The following is a 15,966-nucleotide window of genomic DNA, read 5'->3' as shown; positions in this document are numbered from 1 at the left end:
ACATGTCGTGTCTTTCAGGCATGTCCTTTCCTAACAAAAATGACAGGAAACATAAAACATATTATTGCAGAACAAGTGTGTTATTTATGAAAGCAGTGTGTTTGTGTGTTTAGGGGCTGTAGATATAATTATTTTGCAATTGTAATGTTTTTTTTTTATTTCAACAATGAGCTACAAAGACAATCAGATTATGAATGAACAGTATGAAGTTCATCAACATTGAAATATATGTTATTATCAAAATAATATGTAACTGTTATCCAAACGTAGTGCAACTGTAGAAGCTTGCTCTGTTGTCTCACTGAAAGAATCACTTTTACCACGTTTTTTACAGACAATATTGAGAGATAAATAGTAGCAGTTCTCACTATGTGTTAAATATCTTTGCCTTCAATACATTAAATTAGAAAGCTGACAAAGTCATATTGCTAAATATCTAAATATAACTTTTTGCATGGAAAAAACCCTCAACTTAACTGATGTGTAGGTGATCTAGTATTTAGTATTGTTTAATGGAATGTATATCAGTGTATTCAAGTCAATACTTCATTCATTTAAACCAATATCTTTCTTGATTCTTTGTACAGTATGAAAAAAGAGTCTTTGTACCTGTGCTGAAGTTCACTGCTGTGAGGAGTCCAGTTCTGTCTCTCACTCTCTGGTACAGCCTGTCTGCATCACCTGGACACCTTAAACAAACAGATATATATGAAAAGTACCATGTGTACAAACAATATAACTGATTATCTTCTGTTGAACATGTTGGATTGTGTATGGTCCGAGTCAGGGGCCTTTTTATTTTACTGTAACTTTGGAAGTTGTGTTACCAATGCTTACTGTTTATTTGATACCCATTTGGTAATGCAATTAATAAAAACAACAAGGTTTGGGTTCGTTATTCAGATGACTGTGACGTTAACGTGTAAGCTCAATAATGAACTCCAGCTCAACCAACCATATTGTAATATCTAACTAATCATCTTGAAATATGACATTAATAATTGTAATATACACACATCTTATTGTGAGGTTGATTTCACATACACTACTTCGACATTAGCTTGTCTACATACTTGAGCATAGCCAATTTACATTAACCTTAGATGCATACAGTGCTACCTACATAATAAAATATCTCTAAGTTACAAGGATGTAACCTTATTTTATCAACCTCAAACAGAAGCCGTTTGTTCAACAGTATTATCCCACTTAACACTTGTCTATTTCGTTGTAACCTTTATATATACAGTCTATGATTTTAACTTGGAGGCTACGATTAGCATCGTTAGCACCGGTGTAGCTACCACTAGCTTACATGCTAACCCAAGCCTTACCATTCATTACGTAGCTGATTAAAATCATTAACACATAAATAAAGCACTCGAATTTCACTTACCGCAAAACCGCATTCATGCACCGTCTGTTTTAACCGCAGAGCGAGTCACAATAGTCCGATATATAAGCATGAAGAACAAACAACCACGGCCGGCTACAAGTTGTGTTTCCTGGATGAGCTGAGCAGGCAGAGTCCCTGTAGCTTCACGGAGCAGCTAGCAGAGAGACAAGAAGCTAACAGCGGCAGGCACTTGACAGAGCCGTCACTCAATGTGACCACGCCCTAATTTATGCACAAACCTTATGACCTAATATAAATAAAAGGGTCGCGTTAGAAAACAATTCACTCACAGATCCATAATCATGAAGGTGGAATCTAACTATATCGATAATAAAATGTATGGAGCCAGGGGTAGAAACATGTTTGTTTCTGCTGTAAAGTTGGGCATTTTAACATGGGGGTCTATGGAAATTGCTCCTTTCTGCAGCCATCGCCTATCGGCCAATATATGAACTGCAGTGTGTGGCACTTCCGTATTGGCTTCCCGGCTCAATCCCACAGTTTGCTGCTTGGTGTAAACAAGGGTGTAAACATGTCAATTATGGATCATCCAAACTATTTATTTAAAATATTTATTAAAGTTCTAAAACCGAAGAGCCACAAGGGATACGTATAGTCCTTAATAACGTTGGGGGAAGGTTGTTTTAAGTACTAAAAGCTATCGTTATAACTTGTTCACTTTAAACACTATGAACAGGTGAGTAATAATAATGGATGTATTTTGTAAGCGCTCTTACAGGTGCTCAAAGTCGCTTTACAGAGATGGTGAAAAGAACAACACATACATATGGTTGAAGTCAAATAAAAAGAAAGCAATGACAACAGCCACACATTAAAATCCAGATTGAAGAAGTGAAGTTCTTTGAAGGTGGTGAAGTGAAGTTCCTTGAAGGTGGTGAGGTCAGTATTGAGTTTTTTATTCTGTCAGTAAATTATCCAAATGAAATGTTTTTCATCATTTTAGTCAACCTGAGGACCACAGATGGAAATGAGCTATTAGCTACAATCTGACATATTGCATCTCTTCTCTTTGCTGAGATTAATGTATTTGTATGCATGGTCCTTCTATAAATAAATACATACATAAATAACCCTAAACAAATTCATTGTACCTTTTAATAATGACCTTACTTGGTCGCCAACGTTAGCTTCACTTCAGAAAATCAAATCTGTTGTGAGAAAAATCAAATAATTGTTTATGATAGGAACTTGCCATCCTACTGAAAAACAGTCGGATAGAGATTTAACAGCATAGTTTAGTCCAACGTTTCATTTGATTGGTTTATCCTTATTAACACATGTCATTATTTTAAAGGTAATCAAGCCAAGAACCATTCATTTAACAATGTTACAACAGAACATTGAATATAAACTTTAACTAATGTAAAAGTATAAACGGTACTAAAATAATAAAAGGCCATAATATAGTTTGTTACTATGCCAATAGAAAAAAAGTTACTGTGATTAAGGCAAAGTGACAAAACGGATAATATGGATTACTTGACTGTATTTTGCTTTAGTGAAATTGTTCTCCCACCAAGATGTTTGATGCATCAGTAAAATAAGAAAGCACGTTTTAGATTCATTTCACAACAGAGTCAACTATTTCCTAAAGAATATGACATCAATCTCATAACGGAACAATTGATGAAGAATATGCTTAAGACTTCCTGATCATTACAAATGTACAAAACACATGTAAGTATTATTGGTGATTTCTATCATATTGTATTAGCTTGAAACAGAACTTTTTCACAGTTATGATAAGTTTGTATTAAACTGTGTATTTTGTTATTATTAATATAAACTTTAGACTGTTTAAAATCGATTTAGTTGTTTTGTTTGTAATTTAAAAACTATCAAAAATAGTTCAGATATGTTTTAAACCTATTGACAATACACATGTATTTGATTAAATATGGTCAAAGAAATAGAAAATGACAAACAGCTTTGGGGTTCATCAGAAGACCTTTATTTGTCCCAGACAGCAAAGTTACATAATACACAATACAGCACTTCCATTTTAAAATAAAACACGATTAAAAAACAGGAACACATTCAGGGGGATATAAATATGAGGAGTACGTCCTCCCTCACACTCATCCCTCCTCGGACAACACATCACTGTCGATTGATTTTACAGTGATATCTGCACTACTCATCGACTAAAAAACGGGGTTTGCCAAGCAGAGCACATGGTGTAGTCCAAACGATAGCTGGGGATTCTGGGTAGTGTAGTGTCTTCTGCCATCCTTTACTCCGAAAACATATGTGTTTCTCCGAATCGAAGGGGAAAAATACAAAAGCATTGCACACAATTTAAACCAATCAATGTTGTGTAATTAACAAGGATAATCTGGTGTTTTTTAGTCGATGAGTAGTGCAGATATCACTGTAAAATCAATCGACAGTAAGGGGAATACTTACTTCCGGGTGTACAATTCTCCGTTATCCAATGAGAATGGACGCTCACATTGCCTTTAAGGGCAGCCGACACAAACGAATGCCGTGCTTCCATGAGCGTCTATAGAAGCATATGGACATCCCGGAAAGCTGAAAATGGACGCTAAGGGCCCCCCCCTTGCGTTGAAAATGGACACTAAGGCCCCCCCCCTTGCGTTGGAAAAAGCCGACAGGGGACTTGACATAACGTCAACATAGGCCGACCTGGGAGTGAGGATGTGTTGCCTCGGACAGTCCTCTGTGGCTGGAGCCTTCAGGCTGAACAGCCAGGGGCCGAACCTGGAACCAAGTAACAGTAACTGTACTGTTTGTACAAACACCTGCACACTTACATGGCAATATATTTAACAATCCGAACACAAATATCTATTTATCACAACAGTTACTATATTATTTTATTTGAGTATCATTTTTTATCCTTGTGAATCTGTACTGTCCTGTTTTTCACTCTCACTCTGTTTCTGCTTTAAATCCTGAATATCCACAAACAGGGATGAATAAAGGTCCATCTTATCCTCCCTTATTTATGAAATAAGTGTAACATGTGGAAGGAAGTGAGGTAGATACCAAGGAAACAGAGTTAGATACAGATTCTTGTGCCAGCAAAAGATGGAATAACTAAGAAGCAGGCAGTATCAGTAATAATCTCAACGAGGAATGTATGCACAACAATGTGGAAAGAGATTTTCAAGAGGTAACAAATAAATAAAACAAGAATTAATCAGAACTAAACAGTTTCATAACATCCTGCTCTTACATGTACAAGTAGTACTAATAAGTGATATTAGATATAATGAGATAACACTCGGTCTGGGACATCCTTATCCGCCTTTTCATGATAACGTAAACACTTGAAGGAACATGTTTACTGCACTGCTTTTACTTCTAGTGTATTACTTCATACAGTGTGGTATTAATATGTTTCTTCCATCTTTTATTCTGATTATCTCCATCCTTCACTGACTCGTTTTTAGATTTTCCTCAGAGAACACGCACTTTATTTAATCAGTGTTTCTAAATACACATTATCTTAACAAGTAAATGAAGCTTCCTGTTCTGTTTGAACATCAATGAGCCTTTTCTCAACAAAGAATAAAGCTGCCTTTAGGTCCATTAGATCTGCTCAGATGATAGTAGTGATTTACAACTAGAACTTCAATATGATGTATTAAATGTATGTGTCATTTTAATACAATAAAGTGATAACATATTACACATAGGTTTAATAGGACTGTACTGTCAGAATGACTTTGGGTTTCATCATGTGTTGATTATTATTTCATTGTATAACTTCATCTCTTTCTCTTTACTTGCTGCTGTGAGCTGCCTGCATCAGTAGCCTGTTAGCGTCACATTGTAAAATGATGAACAATAAATACATAGGCCGAAATTGTTAACACTGTGCTCATCTGACAGAGATTATACATATATTCAATACATTTACTAGAATAGCTCCAGGTTTAGTGTCTTTATTTTTAGTAGTTACTGGAAGAAGACGTGAGCTTCCTTCTGATTGGACGATCTTCAATACGCTCGCTGATGGCCAATCAGAGAGCAGCTGGTGGATATAAAGAGCCGCTGTGGCGAGCAGACTGTCACACTTCTTTGTAAACCACAGAAAGCAATTATGTCTGGTAGAGGGAAGACCGGAGGAAAGGCCCGAGCCAAGGCCAAGACTCGCTCCTCCCGTGCCGGGCTCCAGTTCCCCGTCGGCCGTGTCCACAGGCATCTGAGGAAGGGTAACTACGCCCATCGTGTCGGTGCCGGAGCCCCGGTGTACCTGGCCGCTGTGCTGGAGTACCTGACCGCTGAGATCCTGGAGCTGGCTGGAAACGCCGCCCGGGACAACAAGAAGAGTCGTATCATCCCCCGCCACCTGCAGCTCGCCGTCCGCAACGACGAGGAGCTGAACAAGCTGCTGGGAGGAGTGACCATCGCTCAGGGAGGCGTGCTGCCCAACATCCAGGCTGTGCTGCTGCCCAAGAAGACCGAGAAGGCTGCCAAGAAGTGAACACCCTGATCCCGCTTCAACAAACAACAAAGGCTCTTTTAAGAGCCACACATTTCCAACTAAAGACATTTCTCCCCCTTGCCCTATATGCATTGATGTGCACAACATGTCATGTTACACCAAGTCACCCAACTAAAACACCCACATTATAGAGCAATATACAATTGAAACATAACCCTAAATTACTATTAATGATATAATCTATTGCAGGTTGTAGCCTCTCTAAAATAAAGCCTTATTTCAACTAAAGCAAACTCCTTTCACAATTTCCTTCGTACATCCAGCAGGTTAATCACCACATTCTCAAATGAATAGCGGTGTGGTTTCTACATCTGTCAGTCCACATAAATAAAGCCACAACGTGTGTTGGACCCATCATTAGTGTTTAACTCAGTTCACACTATATCAGTATTACTTATTGGCAGGTGTCTGCAGTTCACCGATCAATAGCGTACCGTAGCATTTAAGCACTCGATGGTATCTTTATCCCACGCGCACGTTGAAATGAATAACAGGTTATATTTAGTTCCAGCCTTCATCCACCAGATGTCAGTGTTCACCAACTAATGTTTGGAGCAGAACGAAAATAGTGGCTCTGTTGTAGTGGAATAAATATTAACACACGTGTCTTTCTAACAGTTCTTTATTTATGTTGTATTAGCATTTTAAGAAATGAGGTACATCTAGTACATATATTAATGAAGTTAATATCTTTTAGCCAATTAGCAGTTCTTTAATGTGACCATTGTTTATACCGTTAGGAGTTAGTTTAGTAGCTCTAAAACATACATGGCACAAGCTATTATACAGCACTATTTCAAGATTAGATAAGCATGTAAATATTAACATCTTGAAGAATATTGTTTAAACTAAACTGTATTTTATGGACAAAAATGTTTCTCAACTTTATTTAAAACTCAAACACTAAGTACAAGAGCCAACATTAGAAACAGTGGCAGAATAGTATAGTTATATAACAGTAATTATAATAATTGTATTTACATTCAATAAAAACAAAAATATTTAGGATTAAAAACTCAACTTAATAAAATATACAAAACATCATTCTTCATGTTTGAATTATATTCTTTAAATACTGTTTATAGCTCTACTATTTTCTGCTTGACTACATTATTGTTATAGAGATACATTTCTGTGATCCATTATTCGTTCACTTAATTTGAATATAAAATTAACCCAAAATACATTTAGATTAATAAGGTCAAGTTTCATTTATTATTTATTGTCATATGCACAGTAGCTACAGTGTAGACGTGGCAATGCAAATCTTAAGTCCCAGGCTCCTCCAACAATGCAACATAGTTATATAGGACAAAAGACAATAAAACTGATTAAAAAAACAAACAAATTCAATTAAAATATTGCATTTTATGTTGAAATGAAAGAGTCTATATAGATGTAAATAGAATAAGATGGACAAAAACAGAATGTAAAAAGACATATTGTTTATTGTAGTGATATTTATTTGGACTCAGGCTTTAAGCCTGGAAGAGGCTTTCTGTTTCAAGACTCGAATCACACAATTACGGGTGTGTTCAAGTTGGTGCGTCACAAGATTCATGTAAGAAGTATTTAAAGGCAAAAAACTAAAACATACATAGATTAAGTTATTTTAAAAGGTTTTCAGGTTAAGTATCGACTAAATACAGAAAAGTATACATCTTCTTTTACTGCAATTTATGTTATTTATTTCTGAATAAAAACAATGTATTGTGGTGATTGTCCTGCAGTCTAGTAACACTATGGAGTGGCCTTGGCTCCATACTTGCTCCATCCTTCTGTGTCATTCCAGTGCCTTGCAAAAGTATTCAGCCCCCCTGGCCTTTTTCTTGTTTTATTGCACAAAAACATTTAATTCAAATAGATTTTTGCAGATGTTGTTTTTATTGATGTACACAACATGAATCTTTGAAGATGCAAAACATATTTTTCATTGTGAAAAAAACAAGAAATAATAATGAATAAGAAAAAACGTTTGCGTGCATAACTATTCACCCCCCCAAAGTCAATACTTAGTAGAGCCACCTTTTGCAGCAATTACAGCTGCAAGTCTCTTGGGGTATGTGTCTATAAGCTTGGCACATCCATTTTGGGGAATCTTCCACATGGCTTTTGGTGAACTCCAAACGTGTTTTCTTGTTTTTTTCCTTAAGCAATGGCTTCTTTCTGGCGACTCTTCCATAAAGCCCAGCTCTGTGGGGTGTACGGCTTACTGTGGTCCTATAGATTCTCCTCTCTCTACTGTGGTGCTAACCAGCTCCTTCAGGGTTATCCATTACCTCTTTGTTGCCTCTCTGATCAATGCTCACCTTGCACAGTGTGTTTGGTTGGCGGCCCTCTCTTGGCAGGTTTGTTGTCGTGGCATATTTTCATGAAATAATGGATTTAATCGTGCTTCGTGGGATGTACAAAGTTTGTGAGGTTTTTATATAACCCAACCTTATTTATACTTATCCACAACTTTGTCCCTGAACTGTTTGGAGAGCTCCTTAGTCTTCATAGTGTCGTTTTCTTGCTAAGTATTGCCACTTGTTAAGTGGTGTGGGAGATTTGGGACTTCTACAACAAGTGTATACATACAGATATAATCAGACATTTGATTGCACACGGGTTAAGTTAGCTTTATTTAAATAATGTTTTGACTCTGAAGGTCATTGTTGGGGCTAAATAGCAAAGAGGGTGAATACATGTGCACACACAACTTTTCAGTTTTTCATTGTTTAAAACAAGATCATTTATATTTTCACTTCACCAATCTTGACTGACTTTGTGCAGGTTCATGACATAAAACCACAATCAAAATATTGAATTATTATTGGCTTTAATAATAGAAAATAGAAAAAGAGCCAAGGGGGTGAATACTTGTGCATGGCACTGTATGCCCTGTTTTCATTTGGCTCTACTGTAGACCTGCAAGTGAATCTACCTCTTATGATGTACCAACAACACAAAGGCTCTGCCACCCACTGCATCTGAACACCTATTCCAAACATTTCCTTCCGAGGCATGTCTCTATATGATTAATGAAATCGACTTATCTTTCAATCTCATAAGTGACACACATCATGAATATGTTTTGTTTTAATCTTCTGTCAGAAGTATAAACTGGATGGATAAATACTTTTTGAATCGTAATCATACTCTCAGAAAAGGAGTTTGACCCTTCTCAATTGTTTCTATCTAAACCCTTCTAAAGACTCGATAGGATAGCATATCATTATCAGAGCTAAACAGTAGTTATATTGTTTTTCTTTTCTTTTAAAAAATACAATCTGTCAAAACTGTTTCCATGAGGCAATACCATTTTCTAATAAATAGTTTTCTCTACTAAAGTATCTTTTAAATGTGTAAATTAAAAGCTTTAATTGACCAAACTTATAACATTTTGTGAGAGCTGAAATATGTTATGAGTTGAAGAAGTCCATGGTTATTTGTCTGTTACTTTATATTTTATATTTAACATGAACAATTTGGTACATTTCTTGATGGTCACACACCCAAACCTAAATACAGTGTCTACATTCAGGTGTTTCTATTGGACTAATTATTACTTTTATGTCAAATTGTTGACGTGTTTTATGTATACAAATGTATGTCTTGACTCATCAGAAACAGAATGAAAGTCTCCTATAAAGAGTATATTTTTTGAAAACTTTGATCAACTTTAAATGTAATGTTAATATCAGAAAGGGTCTTATTTCAATTATAAATGTTATTAAGCATGTGAGGGTTTTATTACATATTAACACACGTTTAATCATCAAACGCTTAGTATAAAGCCTGACTGAATTATATAAACAATATTAGAAGGAAGAGAAAATGTTTTGAAAGATAATGTGGAGGCTGCAGCGTTGGCCCCGCCCAGCCGCTTTCCCGCTCTCCGTCTTCTCTTAGGTCCGCAGTGAATGTATAAATACTGCCGGTCACTCTGCTTCTACTCATTCGTTCTGAACGAGCCGACACAAACAATAACTGAAAATGAGTGGAAGAGGAAAAGGAGGAAAGGGACTCGGCAAAGGAGGCGCCAAGCGTCACCGCAAAGTTCTCCGTGATAACATCCAGGGCATCACCAAGCCCGCTATCCGCCGTCTGGCTCGCCGTGGCGGAGTGAAGCGTATCTCCGGTCTGATCTACGAGGAGACCCGTGGGGTGCTGAAGGTGTTCCTGGAGAATGTGATCCGTGATGCCGTCACCTACACCGAGCACGCCAAGAGGAAGACGGTGACCGCAATGGATGTGGTGTATGCCCTGAAGAGGCAGGGCCGCACTCTGTACGGCTTCGGAGGTTAAACATCTACACCCTGACATACCTGGAACAACAACGGCTCTTTTAAGAGCCACCCACATTACTCAAAAAGAGACATTCCTTTCGATGAACTTTATATCAAACCTTAACTCCATCTCCAAAACTCTTGCTATGATACTGGATATTAAAAATGTAGACCATTTCACAATGTTGTTTATCCGACATCCAATGATATGTTCGTAGAGGATAAAGTCTCCACAACTACAGCCACAACCACGACTGCTCCAAAAACTTCTGCTTCCAGCTGTGTGGGGTTTCTTAAACTTTTGAAATGTTTTAATGGTGAAATACACCGGGATATTAAGGACTAACTCGCTTATAATGAATACATTTGTATTTAGTTTAGGATCTTAAAATCATACGTATTGGGATTCATGAGGATTAATACGTGTGGACTAGAGGCTGACAAGCATCACTTTCACCTCACTTTTTTATTTAAATTCCAACGTTGGTCATGAAAAATGTGTGTTTCTCTGTTGTCCACGTTATACATAGTTAAAAACATATGAAAGAGTTAAAAGGACATTGATCCCAACCGATTTGTTGATTTATTCATGTACAACACATTATAAAACCCCAATAATACAAATACATAATCAATGGGGGGTTCATTTTACATGTCATCCAATCTGTTTTGATTCTAAAACTCGTTAAGCGCATGCGCCGTCCTGCTCAGAAGACAACCAATCCCGTGCGAGCAACAGCACAGTAACATTTGCATCTGGTGAACATAAATAGACCGCTCTGTGACAAAGAAGTATCTCGACTCTGTCGCACTTCACTCTCACATCATGCCTGCTGAAGCACCCCCCGTCAAAGCGGCCAAGAAGGGCTCCAAGAAAGCCGTCGCTAAGACCGTCACCAAGACTGGAAAGAAGAGGAGAAAGTCCAGGAAGGAGAGCTACGCCATCTACGTCTACAAGGTGATGAAGCAGGTCCACCCCGACACCGGCATCTCCTCCAAGGCCATGGGCATCATGAACTGCTTCGTGAGCGACATCTTTGAGCGCATCGCCGGTGAGGCCTCTCGTCTGGCTCACTACAACAAGCGCCGCACCATCACCTCCAGGGAGATCCAGACCGCTGTCCGCCTGCTGCTGCCCGGAGAGCTGGCTAAACACGCCGTGTCTGAGGGCACCAAGGCCGTGACCAAGTACACCAGCTCCAAGTAAACTCTGCTGCTGACATACCAACAACACAAAGGCTCTTTTAAGAGCCACCCAACCCATCCAAAGAGCTCATCCTGTTATACTCTATAACTACTCTACCAGAAATCTAAATAACTTAAATGTTATTTATACATAATGTTTTGTAAAGCAAGATAAACCATGATTAAATATTCATTCTTCACTATACATGTTCATACCACCTCACTGGTGTTTGTTTTTCCAAAATGAAAATACATACATTTCACAATATGAAGGAAATATGGTGGTTATTTTACTGCAATCCTGAGAGAAAATGCTAAGTGGTAATCTTTATCTTAGCAAATCTTTAGAGGAGACAAATGAACACTTATTATTAAATGTTGTCCCTCTGCCACCACAAACTCTAATGTGCTGTAACAACAATCCAAATGGTGTTTCTTCTGACACTCAAAGCCTCCCTTGAATGATTGATACCGGTAATACAAAGTGATGGGTTTAATAAGAGAAGAGAATCATTTCACCAATCAGTAATGTCAAAAACACAAACGATAAATGCTTTGCAAATGCTTGTGAAATAAATAATACATAAACACAACATTCATATGGGCACCTACATTTCATATGGATAAGTAGGCTATATACCTACATCTTTCACACTAATAAACTCAAATACTTTTATAAGGTGATCTAATTTTACTGCAGAAGATCAGGATTCATTTGACGTCTTACACTCACACTAAAAGCTGGTGCCATTTAAAGACTGTTTCTGCTCACTACATTATTAATGAATTCATTCCTTTGGGTTGTAACTGATGTTAATTCTCATATTTAACTTTTGGCCAAATGTTTAGTGTTGTTGACTAAATGATTCCTTTATTTCAGGGCGAGTTTTTCACTACAAATTAAATCATAGTTATACATTAGAAAAGGACAGGGTTAGGGTTATATTATATTTAATCATATTTATTTCCCCCTAAACTAAAACCTGACCGCTGAGATCCTGGAGCTGGCTGGAAACGCCGCCCGGGACAACAAGAAGAGTCGTATCATCCCCCGCCACCTGCAGCTCGCCGTCCGCAACGACGAGGAGCTGAACAAGCTGCTGGGAGGAGTGACCATCGCTCAGGGAGGCGTGCTGCCCAACATCCAGGCTGTGCTGCTGCCCAAGAAGACCGAGAAGGCTGCCAAGAAGTGAACACCCTGATCCCGCTTCAACAAACAACAAAGGCTCTTTTAAGAGCCACTCACTTCCAACTAAAGACATTTCTCCCCCTTGCCCTATATGTATTGATGTGCACAACATGTCATGTTACACCAAGTCGCCCAACTAAAACACCCACATTATAGAGCAATATACAATTGAAACATAACCCTAAATTACTATTAATGATATCATCTATTGCAGGTTGTAGCCTCTCTAAAGTAAAGCCTTATTTCAACTAAAGCAAACTACTTTTCACAATTTCCTTCGTACATCCAGCAGGTTAATCACCACATTCTCAAATGAATAGCGGTGTGGTTTCTACATCTGTCAGTCCACATAAATAAAGCCACAACGTGTGTTGGACCCATCATTAGTGTTTAACTCAGTTCACACTATATCAGTATTACTTATTGGCAGGTGTCTGCAGTTCACCGATCAATAGCGTACCGTAGCATTTAAAGCAGAAACTTCTGGACTGCTTCAATTTTGAACAGCATGTCCATGATCCCACCCATGCCAAAGGCCACACCCTGGATTTGGTATGTACCACTGGCACAACTGCATCCCACCTGCAGTGCCTCAACCTGGCTGTCTCCGACCATCATGCCATCCTGTTCACTCAATCAATCAATCAACAACTTTATTAATCCCGCAAGGGGCAATTGGTTATGAGCAGCAGCTTATGTCATGTACACAGGCAAGAACATACAAGAAGAAAAACACACAGATACACCCGGGAGCACAGATGTGAATAATTCTAATTTACACTATAAATAGTTCAAAGCATCACAATAATAAATAAATAAATAAAAAGTTAAAAGCCTTTTCAAGAATTTAAAAGTTTGAGTGCAGAAGGGATGAATGATTTAGAAAAGCGATTAGTCCTTTGAGCAGGTAGAGCATATCTTCGCCCTGATGGCAACAGACGAAATTCATGTGAAAGAACATGACCTGGAGAGTTCAGAATGCTCTCTGCTTTCCGCAGAATCTGCTGGTTACAGAAGGAATTTAAGTCTCTCTGTTTCACGCCGATGATCTTGGAGCAGGTTTTAACAATGCTGTTCAGGCTGTTCCTGTCTTTCAGTGTAAGGCTATGGAACCAGCAGATAAAAGAAAAACAAATGAGGCTCTCAATGAATGCTTGATAAAAACGACAAAGAATGAAGGGCCTGACAGAGAAAGAGTTCAGTTTGCGAAGAAGGTGCATTCTCTGTTGACCCCGCTTCACAATACACTCAGTATTCACATCAAATTTGAGGTGGTCATCGAAAATGGTGCCGAAGTATTTGTATGATGTGACAATTTCTACCTTGTCATTGTGTATGATGCACTCCTTAGGAACATTCTTGTGACGTCTAAAATCAATGATCAATTCCTGGGTTTTGGAGACATTTAAATCCAGAAAACTGTGCCTATCGCCCTCCCCAGACAGCTTGTACTGCGGACAATTACCTACAGGAGCTTAAAATCAGTGAGCGCACCAGCCATAACCAGCCTCATAGCTAGCCACCTGGCCTCCGATCCCCCTGACACCTCGGTTGACGGACTGGTAGCCCAGTACAACACTGCTCTTTCCCTGAGTCTCGACTCACTTGCCCCCCTCATTACCCGCACTGTCTCCTTCACCCACTCAGCCCCCTGGTTCACCACCAGTCTCCGTGCAATGAAAGCCTCTGGCCGCCAACTGGAGCGGCTCCACAAAAAATCTGGCCTCACCGTCCATCTGGAGGCGTATAGAGAGCATGTCAAATCTTACAAGGACGCCTTCTCAAAAGCTAAGGCACACTACTACTCCTCACTCATCGGTAACCAGCAACACCACCCCTGTATGCTCTTCTCCACCATAAACCGCCTACTCCGCCCAATTGACCCCCCCAACCCAGCAGACGCCCCCGAGCTTTGCACCAGGTTCCTTGACTTCTTTGAGGACAAAGTCAACTCCATCCACCAGGAACTCCAGGCCTCTGCCCCATCCCATCCACATGCCACACCACCTCCAGTCACTGTTCGCTCAACTCAACACCTGCCTCAATGTTATCTTTCCTCCTATTCACCAGTGGATGCCACACAGGTTACCAAACTTGTCTCAAAAGCTAAGGCTACAACCTGCTCCCTCGACCCCATGCCCTCTGCCCTGGTCAAAACTTGCCTACCCATCCTCTGCTCCACCATTGTTAAAATTATCAACTCCTCCCTGGAATCAGGCAAGGTTCCCGCCGTCCTCAAGATAGCAGCTGTCACCCCCATCGTCAAAAAACCTGGTCTCGACCCCGAGGACCCCAGCAACTTCCGGCCAATCTCCAACCATCCTTTTCTTAGCAAGATCATGGAAAGAGCAGTTGCTGCCCAACTCCACCATCATATGTCCGACCATGAGCTCTACGAACCCTTCCAATCAGGCTTCAGATCCAACCACAGCACAGAGACGGCCCTTATTAAAATAACCAATGACCTCCTCATAGCCGCCGATTCAGGCCTCGTCAGCATCCTTATCCTCCTGGACATCTCCGCCGCATTCGACACAGTCTCCCACACTATCCTACTCAACCGCCTATCCGTCTACCTCTCTGGTACAGCCCTCTCCTGGTTCCATTCCTACCTCTCCAACAGGCAACAGTTTGTGACCATCGGAAAATCCAGCTCTCCCCCAGCCCCTGTCAACCAAGGTGTGCCGCAAGGTTCGGTGCTCGGCCCCCTTCTATTCAACATCTACATGCTCCCCCTCGGTGAAATCATCCGCCGACATGGTCTCAACTTCCACTCCTATGCCGACGACACCCAACTCTACATCAGTACCAATCCATCATCCCAGCTACCCCCACTGTCACTTGTCAACTGCCTCCGCGACATCCAAGCCTGGATGTCAAAAAATCTACTTAAACTCAACAATAACAAAACAGAGCTCATGGTTGTGGCCCCAAAAACACTGCTCCGGAAGGTTGGAGATCTGCTCCTCACCATCGATGGCGGCTCCATCCACCCTTCCCCTGAGGTTCGCAGCCTAGGCGTCACTCTGGACTCTAGCCTCACCTTCAACTCCCACATCAGGTCTACTGTCAAAACTGCATTTTTTCACCTACGAAACATCTCCAGACTCCGGCCCTCTCTCCCCGACCCCGTTGCAGAAACATTAATTCATACCTTCATCTCTTCTCGTCTGGACTACTGCAATGGAGTTCTGTTCGGGGTCACCAGCAAAGCCCTGGACAGGCTCCAGTACGTCCAGAACTCTGCAGCCAGGCTCCTCACCCACACTAAGCCCTGGCAACACATCACCCCTACCCTCATCCACCTTCACTGGCTCCCGGTCAAGTCACGGATCCAGTACAAACTCCTCCTGCTAACTTACAAATCTCTCCACTCCCTAGCCCCTCCATACAGCTCTGACCTCCTTCAGCCCTACACCCCCTCTCGTCA

General features: G+C 40.0%; 3 protein-coding genes across 3 annotated transcripts; all 3 read left to right on the top strand.

Moving 5' to 3' along the window:
* Window positions 1-5,462: 5,462 nt before the first annotated feature.
* Window positions 5,463-12,592, top strand: LOC117541169 (histone H2A-like). Its single transcript, XM_034208302.1, has 2 exons — window positions 5,463-5,672; window positions 12,343-12,592. Exons 1-2 carry the CDS (start codon window positions 5,487-5,489, stop codon window positions 12,538-12,540), a joined length of 384 nt encoding a protein of 127 aa, XP_034064193.1. The 5' UTR covers window positions 5,463-5,486; the 3' UTR covers window positions 12,541-12,592.
* On the top strand, window positions 9,847-10,235 carry LOC117541175 (histone H4). Its single transcript, XM_034208308.1, has one exon. It carries the CDS (start codon window positions 9,870-9,872, stop codon window positions 10,179-10,181), a length of 312 nt encoding a protein of 103 aa, XP_034064199.1. The 5' UTR covers window positions 9,847-9,869; the 3' UTR covers window positions 10,182-10,235.
* LOC117541174 (histone H2B 1.2-like) lies at window positions 10,950-11,421 on the top strand. The gene has a single exon (XM_034208307.1). It carries the CDS (start codon window positions 10,989-10,991, stop codon window positions 11,367-11,369), a length of 381 nt encoding a protein of 126 aa, XP_034064198.1. The 5' UTR covers window positions 10,950-10,988; the 3' UTR covers window positions 11,370-11,421.
* Window positions 12,593-15,966: the final 3,374 nt, after the last annotated feature.

The sequence above is a fragment of the Gymnodraco acuticeps genome, unplaced genomic scaffold, assembly GCF_902827175.1.
Source record: "Gymnodraco acuticeps unplaced genomic scaffold, fGymAcu1.1, whole genome shotgun sequence".
NCBI lineage: Eukaryota > Metazoa > Chordata > Actinopteri > Perciformes > Bathydraconidae > Gymnodraco > Gymnodraco acuticeps.
The sequence above is the reverse complement of the archived record's forward strand: the minus strand, read 5'-3'. Positions and strand labels throughout refer to the sequence as shown.